Source organism: Phoenix dactylifera, chromosome 1 (genome assembly GCF_009389715.1).
Source record: "Phoenix dactylifera cultivar Barhee BC4 chromosome 1, palm_55x_up_171113_PBpolish2nd_filt_p, whole genome shotgun sequence".
Classification (NCBI taxonomy): domain Eukaryota; kingdom Viridiplantae; phylum Streptophyta; class Magnoliopsida; order Arecales; family Arecaceae; genus Phoenix; species Phoenix dactylifera.
The window spans coordinates 11,206,345-11,225,733 of NC_052392.1; the positions used below are offsets into that span (position 1 = coordinate 11,206,345).

A 19,389-nucleotide genomic window follows, 5' to 3' on the forward strand; every position below is an offset into this window, starting at 1 on the left:
CTAGGATCAGTTAAAGGCACATTCAAACCTTTTAGAGGAATTGCGGCAGCTATAACACTGTTGCGCTCCATCCATATAAATCTGTCAGAGTGGTGGGCTGTATAGGATGCAATCCAATGAGCTACTCCATTCGCTTCTCTGTAGGCGTATGTGGCCTTGTAGGCATCACACTTCAGTAGTTTGCGAATGTTGAGAAGTAGCGGCCTATCCTCATCTGCACGACCCCGATCTCGAACCCAATCGATCATCGTGCCTGAGTCGCCCTCGAGAATGAGCCGGATCATTAATCCCTTAAAGAGTACTGGATCTTCTATGGTGCATATTTTATACGGCAGAGGGCTATACAACCTCGGATGGTGGCCGAGTCATCCATATTGGAGACTGGAGATTGGTACATGCGACTTCATTGAGACACATCATGTGTGGAACCATATTTGGAACCCAACATGACCGTTTCTATTTCTAAGAGGAGCCGAAGCCATCCATCTCCAATACAGATGACACTGGCAGCCAACCAGGGCTGTACACCCTTTTGCAGTACAAAACATCGACCGTAGAGGATCCAATCATCACGGAGCCATCATAATTTACTTTTACTTCAACTTGACTCTAGAGGTACCCCAAAGAAACATCAGTTTTAGAATTCTAGGATGTGGAATGTAATTCCTCATTCCGGGCAGGCCAGGAACCATGCTGTATCAAAGCTTTTTCTGAATTAGTCCTATGAAACTCAGTCACACGAGACAAGGAGGGAGCCAATTTGATGGGAATTAAATATTGTCTATTCCTATTTGATGGTGAGCGACTAAACATTTCTTTCGCTATTTGATGGGAAGCTTAAAGTAGAACAAGAAAACAGGGCATGGTCGATGCTTCCTCATTATATTTGAAACAAATTTAAGTATTAAACCTTAAAGAACTGACGCACAAGGAATAAATCCCCAATCTAACTCCGGACAAGAAGTTCAATTCTTGCATATTCTTTAGGCTTCCAAATCCAGCCAAAAGATTGTGATTTTGAATCGATGGCCTCAGAGATCTGTAGATCTCCTTGATATTAATTTTGTTTTCTAAATCCATCGCCCCACTTTTAACATCTTCATGCAGTATAGGAACTCGAGGAAGTTCCCTAACTTTTGCCGCTAATTGTTGAGAGAAACAACGTCAAAGCAGTCCTTAATTCCATTCACCAGAGTTAAAGGTGACTCTTCACCAAGTTTAAGTCAGCCAAGGCCTTCCCATGCTGATAGGAACAGCCATTCTAGACAGAGGTATATTATCACACCAAGGTTCGATAAAGATATTAACAGATTCCCCTCCCAAATAGACCATTTAAATTCTGCCTTGCAAAGCTCACTGACTTCCAAATTCTTTAAATCAAATACTATTTTTGTTTTAGAGAAAAAGCACTTTTAATTTAAACTATGAGCAAATTAAAAGAGATCCATAGCAATAAGGCAGTTTTGACTTCCAATGGCATGCTTATGACTTTGGACCCACAAGCGTCCATTGCAGTGACTAAAAGAAAAGCTTAACAACTAACATAGAGAGTTCAATCCCTACTCTCCCCTAGTATCCAAATCCTATTTCTATTCGATTCCAATTCTGGTCACGAACCAAACATGTCGGAAAATATGGCCAATCCGATTTCCATATTCCAATCCATTCTGATTCTGATTTTAGTTGCGAACCAAAATACACCCTAAGAGATAATACTAAGATAAAGCCCAAAATATCAAATTTATAAAACTCATATATGAACAGAGTGCAAAGATATAAATCAGAGCTTGTCCTACTGGTCACACGCTCTCTTGCCAACTAGATATTCTAGTTTGGATGCTTGGAAGGTACATCTCCAAAAAAAAATTAACTGTGGGTAATATGGCATAGATCTGGATCTGCATTGTTATAGTGCAAGTCAGTCCCCTTCCTTTCTCCCTAGTCCTTACAAAAAGTTGCAATCACAGGAGCTACTAGCGTCAGCAAAAATGATAACCAAGAATTACTTGTCTTAAAAAAGATCAATCATTCCAATTTCAGCAATAATCTGTGATTAATCTCTCTTCAATCAAATAAATCAGGCGAGCCGGCTTGGCACGAGTTGCTGGATCTTCCTTGGATTCCACCCACATCATGAAGAGATAACCAAGCAGCCACAGAAACACATACTGGAAGGGAACCCAACATAAACTTGCAAGAAGACTCAGGATGCTTCCAATATACTGTGGGTCCTTAATGTACCAAAGGGGAACTCTGTTACCCATGGAACACTCTTTCCGAAGCGTACACCATAGTAAGTGCCTGCCTCACCAAGCAATTGATACACCCTGACAATAATGATTTCTGAATTTAGAGTTGAAAAGATGAGAACAAAAATTCTGCTTCTTGACGAAAATCTCAAAGCCAAGCACTCAAACATTAAGCCAGAAACTCATGTAAACATATAAATATTATTCAATCTATGTATAAGTTTATTATATGCAATTACAAATAGCCCCATTTGGATACCCTCTACTTGTGCAATGGAACAAATATAACACAATAACAAAAGCATGCATATCAATCCTGATCCAAAGTACCAGAAAGTAAAACTGGAGGGGAGAGAAGCTATAAAGAATCCATTAAGATCCAAGATGTTTTTATGTACGTTTGCAGCTGCAGTACTTGGCTTCCTTTTGGGTTAGATGCATGCTATGCCGTACCAACCTGAACTAAATGGTACAGGGCATACCGTATCAATTCTGTACCGGTACCCGGTATGAGTGGCGTATCAATACTCGGTACACAAAAAAAAAAATTCCGTATGATACCGTACCGACACTGTGCTAGTATGGCACCGGTACGGAGTCCGGTACCAAGACGGTGAATCTTGGTTAGAAGTAACCATATCTTTGATGAACTAATCTCAGCAACTGAGAAACGGACTAATTAACTATGATCATAAAATATCTCGATTAGGCATCCTAGAAAAATCTCACAGCAAACAACTAAACATTCTACCATAGGTAAAATCATTCATCAACTGATGAGGTTGACTATGGGCATGTTTGGTATTGTAGTTACTTTTGTGTTTTTGTTTCACTACAAATTAGTGAAATACTATATGGAGATTGATATTGCAGATAGTGCTTTCCTTGATTTTGTTTTCGGTCATTTTGTAAGCAATAATCTCTGTTACCAAAAGCACTAAAGATTTTTTTGCAAGTAATTTAAAAAAATAAAAGGGTTTCATTATACATGTTTTTCAGTCTAGTTCATTTTCTTCTTGAGCTTTGAAAACAAGGACAGAAAAGAAACAACACCAAATAGGCCCTAAGATCTTCATAATTCATCCACAAAAAAAGCAGTTTACCCCTCCAGTATATTAGGAAGGTCTCAATTACCACAACCACAGAATTAATGATAAACCATATATCTACTCTGTGCGCATATTCTGTTAAAGGCAAGCTCTTCGGATGGTCATAATGGAGATGATGAACAAGCTTTGTTCCTCCCATGAACAGATCAGGTAGAAAGATCCAGTGAAATTAGTTCAAATAAATAAAGAGAAGCATATGAACAAGCTTTGTTCCTTCCATGAACGGATCAGGTAGAAAGATCCAGTGAAATTAGTTCAAATAAATAAAGAGAAGCGTATGGAGCTGATCAGATGACCCAAACCAGGATCAATAATCCTTACTTCATTCAAGAACAGCTCATGCAAGAATTAGGTTAGCTAACATTGAAGCACATGGAAATGGATTAAACAATCCGCCTATCCTCCACATTAATGTAAGCACTAAACCTTTTTGTATGTTTGTTTCTTTGTTTTCCGTGGCTGCTATAGAAACCCTTCTTGGAGTGAATGAATATTGCTTGCTGGAAATTGGACCCGGGGGCCGCCGCGAAGCCAGGGAAGGAGGAGCTCCGCTGCTGCAGGGGGCGGACGGCGGTGCGCCGGCCGGCTGCGTCCTCCGCCGCGGGGGGTGTGCAAGTCCGAAGAGGGGTGGTGCGTCCAGTCCTGTCCTGTCCTGCAAAAAAGCCGGTGGCCGGGCTCCCGCGCGCCGGCCCTCCGATGCCTAAGTCAGAGGGGCAAGTATGTGGAGAGAGCAGGGAAGAGAGTATGTGGAGAAGACAGAGAGAGCTTCGGGTTTTTCCTCCCGTTTTGGTCCCCCTTTCCTCTTCCCCCCAGGTTCCCTTTTTATAGGAGGATTCGGTTACCTGGGAGGTGACATGAGGTTTGTCCTGTTATGTGATAATTGGGCCACGATTTGGCCCATTAATGGCGTGGTGGAAAATAAGGCCGAATCAGACCGGAACCAGGGAGTTGTCACGCGTCGATCGGGACCTGTTAGAGTGGTTGAACCCGCCGGGCCGTAGCGGGCCTGGGGTCTGTGGATGGTAAGTGCATTTATTACCGAATGAACCGGCGGTCAGGTAGAGCCATGCGCTCTGATGGTTCAGTGATTCCGGAGATCGTCTTGGGCCGTGTTCATTTAAATGACTGAGTGCATCGGAGACTTGAGAGAGTCTCGTGCATTAATGGCAGGTCGTGGCGAATACCTGCGAAGATCTTATGCCTTGATGGCTTGGAGATAGTGGCAAGGTTCGCAAGCCGTAGGAGTTGTTCAGTCCCTTGGACTTTTAGGCGGAGGTGTAACATTTGGTTAAGGCATCGCTCGCAAGAGTGCCGAGCCGAGCTGGTCGCCCAATGGGGCGCCCTGTGGCGGGGTTGCTCAAGTACTCCTGGTCGGCGCCCTTTAGGCGAGCACCTTCTAGCAAGAGCGCCTTGGCGCTGTCTTTGGTCGGCACTTTCTAACCGAAGCAGCTAAGGGTGGGCACCTCTTGGCGCGCGCTCTGCGTCGACGCCGCTCTAGTCCGAGCGCGCTTCCTCGGTCGGCAATCCTTTGGTCCGTGCAGCTTTTCCGGTCGGCGCTTTTCGGCCCGAGTGGCTTTCCAGTCGGCGAAGCTTCTTGGTCCGATGCAGCCTTTTCGCGTCGGCGCTCTTCGGCCGATGCGCCGTCTGTGGGGATATATGAACTTATAGTAAGGGTTATTTTCACCCCTAGACACTTACCGCCCACGATCTTCCGAGCTCACAGTGTTGCTATCGATTGCTTGGGCGCCGGGAAGTAGCTTTAAGTTGGGTTCATCCACGAATATCCGAAAAATTATTGAGTTTACTGTTAGCGTTTTGGAATTATCGGAGTACGCTTCGGAGGGAGCCTTTAATAGGCAAGCTCGTCTCTTCTTTCCCGAAGAGGCCTGCATTGATTGGGAGCACCTTGTTGCGAAGCGTGTCCCTCGCGTCGTGGGCTCATGATGGGCCGGTCACGATCTCGATTGCGGATGCCTTTCCGCACGATCCGATGGGGCGCTTCGACATTCGAAGCGCCAGCCCTAATTAAATGCGTCGTTCTGTCTTTTAGGCTCGACACGTGTTTATCATCTAACCAGGACGCAGCGCTTTCTTCGCTGATCCGGGCCGTTGGGGGAGGTCCTATATAAACTCTCCCCCGGCCCCTGTCCTCTTTCTATTGCCTTCTGCTTCCAGCTTCCTATTCTCCCAGCCTTCCTCAGACCGAAGTCCTTTTCTCCGGCGTCTTTTCCCAGGTCCCCTTCTTTTGATTTCCCTCTCTTGTAATGGGTTCTTTGCCTAGCGAGTAGTATCCACCATGAGTGTCCTGGAGGTCGAGCATGACCGAAGAAGTGGTTTTTCCCTCTTCACGGGTTCCATTTGGAACCCGCCAGGCGACAGGGATCGGGTAACCGATCCTCCGGTAGGCCGGATCGCGAGTGCACTCGGAGTCACTCTGGCCGGCCTCCGATTTCCTCTTCACAGCTTTGTGAATGAGTTGCTGGCGGTATGCCAGTTGGTCCCGGCGGCAACTCACTCCAAACGCTTGGAGGGCAGTGATGGGTTTCCTATCACTGTGTTTACTAGCAGGGGATTCCTACCTCTGTCAACGTCTTCCGGCGACTTTTTATTTTCTAAAGTCGAACCCGGGGAGACGGGGAGTGGCTCTACATCGCCCTTCCGGGTGGGTCGTCCACTTTTTCATGGTGCGCCCCTCATCCATTCATGGTTGGAAGGAGAAATTCTCTTTCCTGGGGTTCCCGAACGTCCTGGGGTTTTGACCCCAGGTGGAGGCCGGCCCAAGACTTCATAATCATCACAGGCTCCCCCAGCTTTCTCCGCGTGAGCAGGAGATCTTCGATACCACCGCAGCCTTGGGGACGGGGATTTTGCTGAACCGGCCTCATTAAGCGAGGACGCCCTGGTGAACGTGGGCTTGAGCTCGCACGTCCTCAGGGTAAGGATAGTTACAGCAACTCTTATTTCCTTATTGTTCTAATGTTCTAATTTTGCTCATCGTTTGCAGACATCGCAAAAATGGTGACCAAGAGCGAAGTCCTTTACGCCCCGCTTCCAAAAGAGGGCGGCTGAACTCTCAGGAGCAACCGACCGAGCCGAGGAAGAAAGCAAAGACCTCGGCGAAGACCTCGACGACCACAACCGTTTGAGGCGCGCGCTTCTCGCCCGTGCGCCCTGAGGCTGGTCGGGAGAGGGCGTGGGCTCTGGCGGAGCCACGATGGCACCTCCGTGTCCGTGCGATTCGCAAGTCCCTGGTCGGCGGGAAGCTCCAAATTCCGACCAGGGCAGGGAGGACCCTCAGCAGATCTGGCGCTCGCACGCCCACCCTCTACCACGCAGCGGTCCGGTCAGCCGTCTACTCGACCCCAATTCCCCAGCTCTGAACCGGGGAATAGCCCAAGAAGCAACGGGGTCGGCCGCACCCAGGCCAGCTGAGGCCCGGTCTGGCGGGTCCTCGGGTCCTCAGGAGCGGGTGCCTTACGCTCCTGGATGGGCTGTTTTCGAGGGCGACTCGGCCCTCGATAAGGTACAAGTGGCGGCGCGAAGTTCTTCGGGTCGCGCTGCTCCCGGCGACCAGGCCAAAATTCGGTCCATGAACCTACGGCGAGTTCATGGACTCCGCTATTTGCTCTTCCATCCGAGTAAGTCAGTTTTTATCTCTGTGCAAATGTGTGTTTTGGCTTAAAACTGTTTCCTCCACATGTCCCTCTTGCAGCGCCTCCACGAGACCGAGACGATGATTCACATCATCCGGGACTATCGGGACCGGGCCCGAAGGCATCAAAGGGGGCGCGAGGAGGCCGAAAACAAAGTTTCCTCGCGTCTGAGGCCGAGCAGAAAGTGCTTCAAGCGAAGCTAGGGGCGGCCGAAGACGAGGTTCGGACTCTGGTCGCCGAACTTGAAGAGGAGAAGGGCGCGCACTCTTTGACTATGTCTGAAGTGCGCGCCGCGGAGGCCCGCCGGACGGGAGCCGAATCGTCGCTCGCTATACGCGAGCAGGAGGTGGGGGAGGCTCGAATAAAGGTCCGAGATCTCGAGATCCGTCTACTTGACGTGCAATCTCTGCTCGCGGATCGCCGAGAGAGAAATAAAGATTTTGGAGCGGAAGGCCGCCTACCACGAGGCTCGAGAGGAGGCCCGGGAGCAAGCCCAGGACGCCGTCAAGCTCTTCCGCGAATCGGAAGAGTTTCGCGACTTGATGGAAGAGGAAGGCGTCAATGGTCTCATCAGGGCTTCAAGGACTTCCGCAATCAGTTGCGGCGACTTCTCCCAGATTTCGACCTTAGCCTGCTTCAACCAGGCGCTGGGTCGAAAACCCAGAAGCGGAGGCGGAGGTAGAGGTTCCAACCTCTGGCGGGACCGACCAGGAGGGTCAAGCTGAAGAAGGCGAGATCGCTCTTGAGGTCTCCGAGGCAGCTCCCAAAGCCACCGTGGGGGCCTCGGCCGCAGAAGAGCCACTATTCCTGAAGTCGCCGGGCCTGAGCCCTTGGTGTAGTTTTCCCCTTTTTCCTATCTTCTTTTCTTTTTTGTAAGCCGGAGCGGCCTCTATACTTCGTTAAGGTCGGGTCCGAGCTCTTGTACTAGGCCTCCGGGCTTTTTGAAATGAATATTCATTTGTGTGGAAATTTGTCTATTGTAGTTTAAACAAGTTTCTCTGCTCGGATCTGTTTTAGGTTCCGAGGATATGGGCTCTAGGGCCTGGGTTTTTCCCGCCACAGGGTTTTGAGTTAGAGTTTGGCTTGCCGAGCTCCATTGCTCGGTTCTTCGACTAATGGTGTAGCAACGCTTGTGCTAATACCAAGGGTTTGGGCTCGGAACGTTTTTCCGAGCCTAGTCCAGAATTCGACTAAGCCCTAGGGCGGTCGTTAAGACTTGGGACTTCTTAATGCGACGAATTCGAATCCGAGCCTCGGGTTGCCGGGGCGAACCGGATTCTTTTCTTACAAATGGACTGCATACCCGTCAGCCCGTGACGGGGATTCACCGGACTTGCAACAATGTGTCGGTGTCATGAGCATCCAATAATGGGTAATGTAAAAACATTAAATAAATGGGTACCTTGTACCGTATGCGTTCTTGCGCCGAGGCGGCTGAAGACGCTTCTCTGCTCGGACTCCGTTCTTCGAGGACGTCGCAGAGAAATCCAATAATGCGTAATGTAAAAACATTAAATAAATGGGTACCTTGTACCGTATGCGTCCTTGCGCCGAGGCGGCTGAAGACGCTTCTCTGCTCGGACTCCGTTCTTCGAGGACGTCGGCAGAGAAATCCAATAATGCGTAATGTAAAAACATTAAATAAATGGGTACCTTGTACCGTATGCGTCCTTGCGCCGAGGCGGCTGAAGACGCTTCTCTGCTCGGACTCCGTTCTTCGAGGACGTCGGCAGAGAAATCCAATAATGCGTAATGTAAAAACATTAAATAAATGGGTACCTTGTACCGTATGCGTCCTTGCGCCGAGGCGGCTGAAGACGCTTCTCTGCTCGGACTCCGTTCTTCGAGGACGTCGGCAGAGAAATCCATCGATGAAGGGACGAGCCGAGCTCATTGGTTGAAGCTGGTAAAGAATGAGCCGTGCTTGTTTGGCCAATAAAGACATCCCAACATATCGGGGCATCCCGATGAACCGGGGCGTCTCGACGTCTCGAGGCATCCCGGCCGAGGTCGGGGTAGGAGCACGAGCCGAGCTCAATAGTCGATGGAGCACGAGCCGAGCTCGTCCGGTCAGAGAGGACCGCTACTCAATAGTCGATGGAGCACGAGCCGAGCTCGTCCGGTCAGGAGGACCGCTACTCAATAGTCGATGGAGCACGAGCCGAGCTCGTCCGGTCAGAGAGGACCGCTACTCAATAGTCGATGGAGCACGAGCCGAGCTCGTCCGGTCAGAGAGGACCGCTACTCAATAGTCGATGGAGCACGAGCCGAGCTCGTCCGGTCAGAGAGGACCGCTACTAAATAGTCGATGGAGCACGAGCCGAGCTCGTCCGGTCAGAGAGGACCGCTACTAAATAATCGATGGAGCACGAGCCGAGCTCGTCCGGTCAGAGAGGACCGCTACTCAATAATCGATGGAGCACGAGCCGAGCTCGTCCGGTCAGAGGACCGCTACTCAATAGTCGATGGAGCACGAGCCGGAGCTCGTCCGGTCAGAGAGGACCGCTACTAAATAATCGATGGAGCACGAGCCGAGCTCGTCCGGTCAGAGGACCGCTACTCAATAGTCGATGGAGCACGAGCCGAGCTCGTCCGGTCAGAGAGGACCGCTACTCAATAATCGATGGAGCACGAGCCGAGCTCGTCCATGGAGAGGCGCACCATAAACTCATGGACATCTTCAGGGAGTCCACGCAGGTACTCCATCATCCCGAGGTATCAGGGCATCCCAACCGTGATTAGGGAAGAATAAACCTGATGCCATGAGATAATCAAGAAAAATTGGTGAGCTCGAATAAGTTCGCAATCCATCAGTTAAACCGTGAAATGAAATTTATAGAGTGAAATTCATAAGATGAAATTTTATGGTTGAATGATGAGGGACCCCCTTAGGGTTCTACTGGTGGTACACGCGGAGATTTTCAGAGCTCCAGCTCCGCGGAATGGGAGTCCCATCTAGAGACTCCAATTGATAAGCTTCGGGCCTGGCGAATGCGCGATGACTGTAATGGTCTTCCCAATTCGGGCCAGCTTCCCTCGCTCAGTTGGTCGGGAGTTTCAGCTCTTCTCTAGGACAAGGTCCCCTGGTCTGAAAGATTTGGACTTTGACCCCTGGCGTTGTAGTACTGAGCTGTCTTTGTCTGGGTTACCTGGCGCCCATTACGCACGTCGGGCGACCTCCCTTGTTTCCTCGATCAAGTCGAGGGTTGCCTCTGAGCTGCGAAGAGTTGAGGCTAGCATCGTGGTGCTCGACTCTTGGAGCAGAGAGGCCCCAAATCTCTAGTGGAATGACGGCCTCCGTCCCATTATGTCAGGTTGAAGGAGTCTCGCCGGTGGGGGACGCGGAACGTTAGTCCGGTAAGCCACAGGACATTGTATAGGTCTTCGACCCCATTGTCCTTTGGATTTGTCGAGCCTGGTTTTGAGACCCTGCAAATAGTACGATTTGTTTACCTCGGTTTCTCCGTTTGTCTGAAGAATGCGCGACCGAGGTGAAGCGGTGTCAATGCCAAGCTCGGAGCAGAACTCTCTGGAAATGGATGTTGTCGAACTGGCGACCATTGTCAGAGATAAGGATGCGGGAAGTCCGATCTGCAAATGATGGACTTCCAAACGAAATCCCGCATCTTCTGTTCGGTTATCCGGGCGAGGGGCTCAGCTTTCCACCCACTTAGTGAAGTAGTCGATGTGATACGGACCAGTGAACTTCCTTTGCCCGGTGGCCAGAGGAAATGGCCCGAGGGATGTCAATTCCCCACTGGGCAAAGGCCAAGGGGAGCTGATAGAAGTCAAAAGAGCCGAGGGCCGGCGCTGAACGTTGGCGTTCCTTTGGCCACCGGTTGCATCTCTTGACGAAATCCATAGGCATCCTTCTGGAGTGTCGGCCAATAATACCCTTGGCGCAGAAATTTTATGGGGCCAAGGCTCGTCCTCCCAGATGGTTTTCCACAAATTCCTTCGTGGACTTCGCGCAGGGCATAATTAGCTTCCGTTGGGCGAAGGCATCTGAGAAGGGGGAGAGGTGAAGGATTTCCGATAGAGCTTTCCCTTCGTATAGTATGTATCGGGTGGCGAGGCGCTTGATTCGGCGAGTCTCTCGTACATCAGCAGGGAGAGTTTCGTCTTGCAGATAGCTGATGAGTCCATCCATCCAGCTTGGCTCGAGCTCGGTGCAGAGGGTCTGCTCGGTCTCGTCCGTGCTGGGCTTTTGGAGATATTCCAGGACTGCCCCTTTGGGAAGCTCGCTCAATGCGAGAGGAGCCAGCTTTGATAGCTGGTCGGCCCTGAGATTCTCCGACCTGGCAATATGTTGGATGTGGAAAGAGTCCAAGGTCGAGGCGAGATCCCGTACCTTCTGGAGATACTTCTGCGATGGTCGGGTCTCTAGCTTCGAAGTCGCCCACAATTTGGTTGACGAACGAGCTGGAAATCACTGAAGGCCTTCAAGTCCTTCACTCCTAGCTCTTTGGCTAGCTTAAGCCCGGCGACGAGCGCTTCATACTCCGCCATATTATTGGAAGCAGGAAACTCGAGGCGCAGGGCCTGCTCGGCGACCACCCCCTCCGGGCTGGTGAGAATAAATCCTGCTCCACTACCCCCCGAGGTTTGAAAGAGCATCGACATGTAGAGCCCATGTAAAACTCGGGTCTGCTCCAGCGGTGGCTCAGGTTCAGGGCTTGACCTCATCTGGTATAGTGGCACTCGGCCATAAAAGTCTGCGAGTGCTTGTGCTTTGATCGCCTGTCTGGGCCCGGTACTCAATGTCGAATTCCCCGAGCTCAATGGCCCATTTAGTGATCCGACCCGCACGATCCGATCTTTGCAAGGATCTGCTTGATCGGCTGGTCAGTCAGACGGTCACTGTGTGAGCTTGGAAGTAGGGTCGGAGCCTCCGAGCTGAGATGACCAAAGCATAGGCGGTCTTCTCAAGCTTGAGTATCGGGTCTCAGCATCCCTTAAGACCGGCTGGTGTAATACACCGGTTTCTGAAGTTTCCCCTCCTCTCGGACCAGGACCGAGCTTACTGCTACAGGGGAGACAGCTAAGATACAAGTAGAGAGCTCACCCTGTTGAGGCTTCGTGAGTAGGGGAGGGGAAGCCAGCAGGTGCTTGAGCTCTTCAAAAGATTGCTGGCACTCGTCCGACCACAAAAAGTTCTTCGGCTTCTTGAGGGCTGCAAAAATGGAAGGCAGCGCTCGGCCGAGCGGGAGATAAACCTCCCCGAGGGCTGCCACTCGGCCCGTGAGCCGCGTGTACCTCCTTGACCGTCCTGGGAGGCGTCATCCTTTGGAGGGCTCGGATCTTCTTTGGATTGGCCTCGATTCCTCGTTGTGTAATGATGAAGCCGAGGAATTTGGCCGGAGGTGACCCCGAATGCACATTTAGCTGGGTTAGGCTTCATCTGGTACTTTCGGAGTGTGGAGAATGCTTCATTGAGGTCGGCTATGTGGTCTTGCGCCGCTTTACTTTTCACCAGCATGTCATCCACGTAGACCTCCATGTTTCGGCCTATTTTGGTCTTTGAAGATCCGGCTGACCAGCCTTTGATAAGTCGCCCCGGCATTTTTTAGACCGAATGGCATTCACTTTGTAGCAGTAGGTTCCCCCGTCGTGATGAAGGCTGTCTTTTCCTCGTCTTCTGGCGCCATGCGGATCTGGTTATATCCGGAAAAGGCGTCCATGAATGCCAGCAGCTCGTGACCCGAGGTGGAGTCCACGAGCTGCGTCAATGCTGGGAAGTGGAAAGCTGTCCTTCGGGCAGGCTTTATTCAGGTCGGTGTAGTCCACGCACATACGCCACTTTCCGCTAGCTTTTTTGACGAGGACCACATTGGCGAGCCATTCCGGGTAGGATATCTCCGCGGACGAAACCGGCTTCAAGGAGCTTGCCGACCTCCTCGGCTGCTGCTCGTTGTCGCTCAGGGGCGGCGCCTCGCTTCTTTTGCCGCACGGGCTTGCAGGTCCGGCTTCACCTGAAGCCGGTGGACCATGACCTCCGGGTCTATCCCCGGCATATCTACAGGCGACCAGGCGAAGACATCCATATTGTCCCGTAGGAAGTCGACGAGGCGACTCCTCTCGTTTTCGCCAAGGCCAGAGCCGATCTGCACGGTTAGCTCGGGAAAGTTCTCTCGTAAGGAACTTGAATTAACAACTCACCAGGCTCTACCCGCTCTTTCTGGGGGTTGACCCGTGCCTCCATAACTTCAGTTGAGGGCTGGTCAGTCATTGGGGCGGGCACCTCGGCTGGTCGTCTTGCCTCGTGGTCGCTAGGTAGCATCGCCTTGCCACCATTTGGTCCCCTCGGACTTCACCGACTCTCTGGCTGGTGGGGGAATCGCATCAGCAGGTGGTGAGTTGAGACCGCTGCTCGGAGGGCGTTGAGTCCTGGCCTTCCAAGGATGGCGTTGTAAACCGAGGGCAGGCGTATCACAAGGAAGCTCATACCCACGGTACTTTCACGAGGGGCGAGCCCGGCTGTGACCAGAAGGTCGATCTCGCCCTCTACTGGGACTGAATCCCCAGTGAATCCAACTAGCGGAGCATTCATCCTCCGTAGCTATTCTTTTGTCATCCCCATTTTACAATAAGCATCAAAATACAAAACATTCGCCGAACTTCCATTATCAACCAGGATGCGTTTTACATCAAATTTATTTATGATCATGGAGATGACCATGGCATCATCATGGGGAGTTTCGACTCCCTCTAGATCGTCATCTGAGAGGAGATGGCTTCAGAGGTGCGCGGGCGCTTCGAGGAGGCTCCTCCCCTGAGGCTTCCCCAGCCGAGGTCCTTCCTCGGATAGTGTTGATGACGCCGGCGATGGGCCTGTTGGCATTAGAACCTTCAGGCTGTGCTGCTCCTTCGGCTGGCTTCTTCCTTCGCGCCGGCCTTGCACAAACCGATCGAGCACCCCTCGGCGAATGAGTGCTTCGATCTCATTTCGGAGCTGATAACAATCCTCGGTATCATGGCCGTGATCCCGGTGAAAACGGCAATACTTCCGGAGATCACGCCGGATTCTGGTGTCTGGCTTTGGAGGGGGGAGCGGATGCAATCCCGATTCTCAATCTCCATGAGGATTTCAGCCCGAGGAGCATTGAGGGGAGTAATTTTTCATACCTCCCTTCAGGTGCACGGGCCTGCAGTGGGAACCTCGGGCGAGTGACCTCTGCTGCGGCGGTCCTCTCAACCGGGGTGGACTTTCGGGCGGGGCGGATTCTTAGCTCGTCGTGGAGACGGGCTTCTGGGTCGGCTGCGTTCCTCACGGCGCCTCTTCTTGGGGTTCTGCTCGGTCCCGCCCGCCTGACGGCCCACGGCTTCCTCACCTTGGCATACTTCGGGCTCGAGCGAACATTTCTGTAAGGTCCGCTGGGAAATTCTTCTCAATCGAGAAGAGGAATCTGTAGGACCGGGCTCCAGTCTTCAGCGCCGACATGGCGATTGACTGGTCAGCTCCCCGGACTTCCCATGTTGCGGCGGTGAACCGGTCCAAGTATTCCTTGAAGGATTCTCCTCCTTTTGTTTGATATCAAGGAGGGAGTCAGATGTCCGCCGCTGGGGCTGGCTGGCGGCAAAGTTGCCAGCAAATTGTCTGCCGAGCTGCTCAAAGGAAGAGACAGTACTCGGCTTCAGCCCGGTAAACCAAAGCCGGGCTGGTCCTCGGAGTGTCGCCGGGAAAGCCTTGCACATCATGGCTTCCGAGGCTCCTTGTAGGGCCATTAAGACCCGGTAACTCTCCAGGTGGTCAAAGGGATCAGCCTTGCCGTTGTAAGGCTCCACCTGGGGCATTTTGAACCGGAGGGGAACCGGTTCATCTTCAATCTCCTGGGAGAAGGGCGACTTCGTATTGAACTCGAAGTCGCCGTTACGTCCCGATTTTCTTCCGTGGAGTGCCTGGATTTGGCGCTCCAGCTTTTCGACCTTCTTGTCGAGTTCATCATTCTGGAGGATCGCTACAGCAGTTCCTCTGGGTGCAGGTTGCCCTGGAACCGACTCGGCTTCTGAAGGCTGTGGCCAGCCTCCGTGATCTCTGACTGGGTGCTCTCTCCAGAGGCGAGGCCTGGACTTGAGAGTCCTGACCTCGAAGAGGAAGCCCGCTAGTAGGGGGCCCCAGTTGAACTGGAGCCGGGGGAGGCGGTGCTGCTGGGATGCCCCTGGGTTGCAAGCTTTGAACGGCGGTAGCCAACGCCTGCACTTGCTGCACCAGGGCATCAAAATTGTTCCGGTCGAACTTGAGGTGCTGGTTCAACCGGGGGTGATGAGTTCCGAACGGAACATTCTGGGCTTGGTGGAGGACGTCGAGAGGCGTTGGAAGCCCCTTTGCTTCTTAGCTTCATGGTAGCGAACTCGGTCCCTTCCTCTAGCGCCAACTGTTGCTGAAAATTGGACCCGGGGGCCGCCGCGAAGCCAGGGAAGGAGGAGCTCCGCTGCTGCAGGGGGCGGACGGCGGTGCGCCGGCCGGCTGCGTCCTCCGCCGCGGGGGGTGTGCAAGTCCGAAGAGGGGTGGTGCGTCCAGTCCTGTCCTGTCCTGCAAAAAAGCCGGTGGCCGGGCTCCCCGGCGCCGGCCCTCCGATGCCTAAGTCAGAGGGGGCAAGTATGTGGAGAGAGCAGGGAAGAGAGTATGTGGAGAAGACAGAGAGAGCTTCGGGTTTTTCCTCCCGTTTTGGTCCCCTTTCCTCTTCCCCCAGGTTCCCTTTTTATAGGAGGATTCGGTTACCTGGGAGGTGACATGAGGTTTGTCCTGTTATGTGATAATTGGGCACGATTTGGCCCATTAATGGCGTGGTGGAAAATAAGGCCGAATCAGACCGGAACCAGGGAGTTGTCACGGTCGATCGGACCTGTTGGAGTGGTTGAACCGCCGGCCGTAGCGGGCCTGGGGTCTGTGGATGGTAAGTGCATTTATTACCGAATGAACCGGCGGTCAGGTAGAGCCATGCGCTCTGATGGTTCAGTGATCCGGAGATCGTCTTGGGCCGTGTTCATTAAATGACTGAGTGCATCGGAGACTTGAGAGAGTCTCGTGCATTAATGGCAGGTCGTGCCGAATACCTGCGAAGATCTTATGCCTTGATGGCTTGGAGATAGTGGCAGGTCGCAAGCCGTAGGAGTTGTCAGTCCCTTGGACTTTAGGCGGAGGTTGAACATTTGGTTAAGGCATCGGCTCGGCAAGAGTGCCGAGCCGAGCTGGTCGCCCAATGGGGCGCCCTGTGGCGGGGTTGCTTCAAGTACTCCTGGTCGGCGCCCTTTAGGCGAGCACCTTCTAGCAGAGCGCCTTGGCGCTGTCTTTGGTCGGCACTTTCTAACCGAGCAGCTTTGGGTGGGGCACCTCTTGGCGCGCGCTCTGGTCGACGCCCTCTAGTCGAGCGCCTTCCTGGTCGGCATCCTTTGGCCGAGCAGCTTTCCGGTCGGCGCTCTTCGGCCGAGTGGCTTTCCAGTCGGCACTTCTTGGCCGAGCAGCTTTTCGGTCGGCGCTCTTCGGCCGAGCGCCTCTGTGGATATATGACTTAGGGTTTTTTCCCTAACAAATATCATTAACTTCTAGTAACTGATCACAACCAGGTCATGGTCTTGCTGGAAAAAGTAAATGCATATTCCTATACCACATCCAACCCTAGCATATATGCTGTTTAAAATATGGATTAGAGTCACAGACAAAAGGGATCTCGTAAACTAACTCTTCCACCATCCTGCTTCTGCTATACATAAGAATAAGGAGGTAATTGAGGATGTCTTAGGTGGGCAAAGTGGAAAAGGGAGATGACCAGAAGGTAAGTGTGGCTTAAAGCATATTAATGAATGCATGGTAAATATAGGAAAGATAATTAGTATATTTGAAGATGTGTAGCAACTACATGAAAACAAGATATGACGGTATGAAGAAATTTGAAATTATTCAGACATGTCAATCCTCGAAGACAGAAAAGCCAAGTGAAAAGGGAATACAAAATTCAGTTTAAAAGGTCAAGAAAGAGAAGTTAAAAAAAATAGATAAAAGGCTGCACTGAAGTAGTGAGCAGTTTATAGATGATTATATTTTGGAGAACTTAGGTTAAGAACAATGTCCAAAGAGGACAAATAAAATAGCACCAAATCAATGAGGCATGGTTCATCTCTTATGTTTATGCATATGTGTACTTGTGCAAAGTGATATATTTAAAAAAGGAAAATATGAGAAAAGGCATGTGGGAAACAAAACAAAAGTAGTAATCACATATTTTACCATGCTACTAGTTGATCAAAGAACCATGGGCTGATATCCTGTTAGCTTTAACAATTCTTGCCCAACAATCATAGTGCTCCTTTTGTAATTCCCTCACCCAAATCTGCTGATGCTAACATCTCCCTACAAAATTTCGTGATGTTGAGCTGTTGTTAAGATCCAGATGATTGTTCATATTAGTTAAACAAGCATATGTTTTTTGATGATCAGAGCTTCAGGTAAACTATATACGAAGACTGAGTCAGTGATCAAAACTCCTCTCTTCTGGTAAAGATGAGATCAGCTCTCTTTGATGTCTCTAAGTAACACATCAATCTCCTAACAACATAACCAAATGGATCATTGTAGCAAAGTTCTTCCACAAAGCCTTGCAAATAATGGCTCATTGTTTCATGCGAAACAACCTTAAGAGTTCGGCCCTAATCTGATTAAGAAACCAGCCCCACATATGCAGCCACTGCATTGAAGAGGAAGTAAAGTTCTGCATTTCTTCATCTCTTGTTTACATTTATCTGATCCAAGGACTCAAACTCTTGCTTTGTATTTCATTTCACAAAGTAAACCATGATTCCTTATCTTCTTATCTATCATTGTGCAATAAAAGAACTACTCTAATATGGCAACTTCACTCAAAGATGGGATATCATTTTCCACTCATCATTGTTGCGCTCATCATGTCTTCACATGCAACACAGATGCAGCAATTTGTTCATTGCACCTACAATGGCTAAAACAAAAAAAAATAGGTGGCACCCTATTATACAACCCATACTACAGGGAATTGCATAAGTTGTCCAGAAGGCCAGTTCACTCGAGTAGTTCTTTAGATACTTATGGTCTCATGAGACGCTCATACTCCGTGCTCAAACAATTTAAGATTAAGCTAGCTTCAAATAACATAAGAGGTGGCAACCCTAGATAGGCATGCTTCGCAGATGAGGATCTATTAAGCCAAACCCAAATATTTGGGACAAGACTGGATGATTATGGTTATGGTCTAAACCAATACGATCTGACTCGTTCATCCATAAAATTCAAGAATTAATCTTCAATTATTTGCTAAAAAACAGTAGATAGAACATATACGCCACACATTCTGCGATTTCGGCAAAGTACATTGTTTTATCCAAAGATGCTTTTTTGTATTGGAACCGATTCGGGCCGCAAATGGGTCGGGGTCGACCGTGACCCGACCCGACCCAACCTGCATAAGACCCAACCCGATCCGAATTTTAGGACCCACGGGGCCAGGTCAGGTCCTAAATTTGGACCCGTTCTATTTTCCGGATCGAGTCGGGTCCATTTAATCTCGACTGGAACCTGGACCCGACCCATTTTTTTAGGGTTAGATTTTACTATTAGGGCAATAATTGCTTGATGTTATTTACTATTATATAGTAAAACTTTAAATATAAAAATGCATAGACCCGGATCTGGATCCAACCCGGATCCGATCCGACCTGAATGATCCGTTGGATGGAAATTTGTAGGTATAGATCCGACCTAAGCCGACGTCGGGTCTGGGTCCAAAATTAAGACCCGAACAAAAAACCGAATTGGATCGGGATCACTCAGGATCCGGCCCGGCCCGACCCGACCCATTGGCAGCCCTAGAACCGATCCCCCTTTTAACACAGCTACAATGGTCCTGACCATTTAGCACAGTTCCAAATATTCTGATCAACGAGTCGCTGGGATAAATCCCACGATATCAAGGTTAAAGAGAACAATCCATCATGAACGCAAGCATTATATATTTCTTTAAATCCGAACTAAGATGAAAACAATCTTCCATAAACTAATCAAAAGACAAAAATGTGTGCGAGAGAGAGAGAGAGGAAGAGAGAGGCTCACTTGAAGTTGAGGTACTGGCCCACGGCGAAGAGGGGGTAGCAGTACCACGGCGGCCAGCAGAATCGGGCAACGGAGAATAGAGCGAGGAGCTGGAGGATCTTGAGGACGTGAGAGACCTGAGCCATCCGATGGGAAGGGTCCACGCCTTTCCCGCATACATCCACCCATGCCTGCGGGTAATTCCATAGAAGATAGTAGAAGGGGAAGGGAAGCACCGTCGCGATGCCCACGGCCACCGCCCCCGGCGCGCCGCCCATGCCTCCCCACTCTCACCCAGAACAAAGCCAAATGGAAAC

The 19,389-nt window shown here is 50.6% G+C and overlaps 1 protein-coding gene across 1 annotated transcript; it reads right to left on the bottom strand.

Annotated features, from left to right (window-relative positions):
• Positions 1 to 1,716: 1,716 nt before the first annotated feature.
• On the bottom strand, positions 1,717 to 19,384 carry LOC103717195 (phosphatidyl-N-methylethanolamine N-methyltransferase). The gene is given in 3 exon segments (XM_008805487.4): positions 1,717 to 2,239; positions 2,242 to 2,327; positions 19,094 to 19,384. Coding segments are annotated over 3 exon segments (546 nt in total). The 5' UTR covers positions 19,351 to 19,384; the 3' UTR covers positions 1,717 to 2,036.
• Between the last annotated feature and the right edge of the window lie 5 nt (positions 19,385 to 19,389).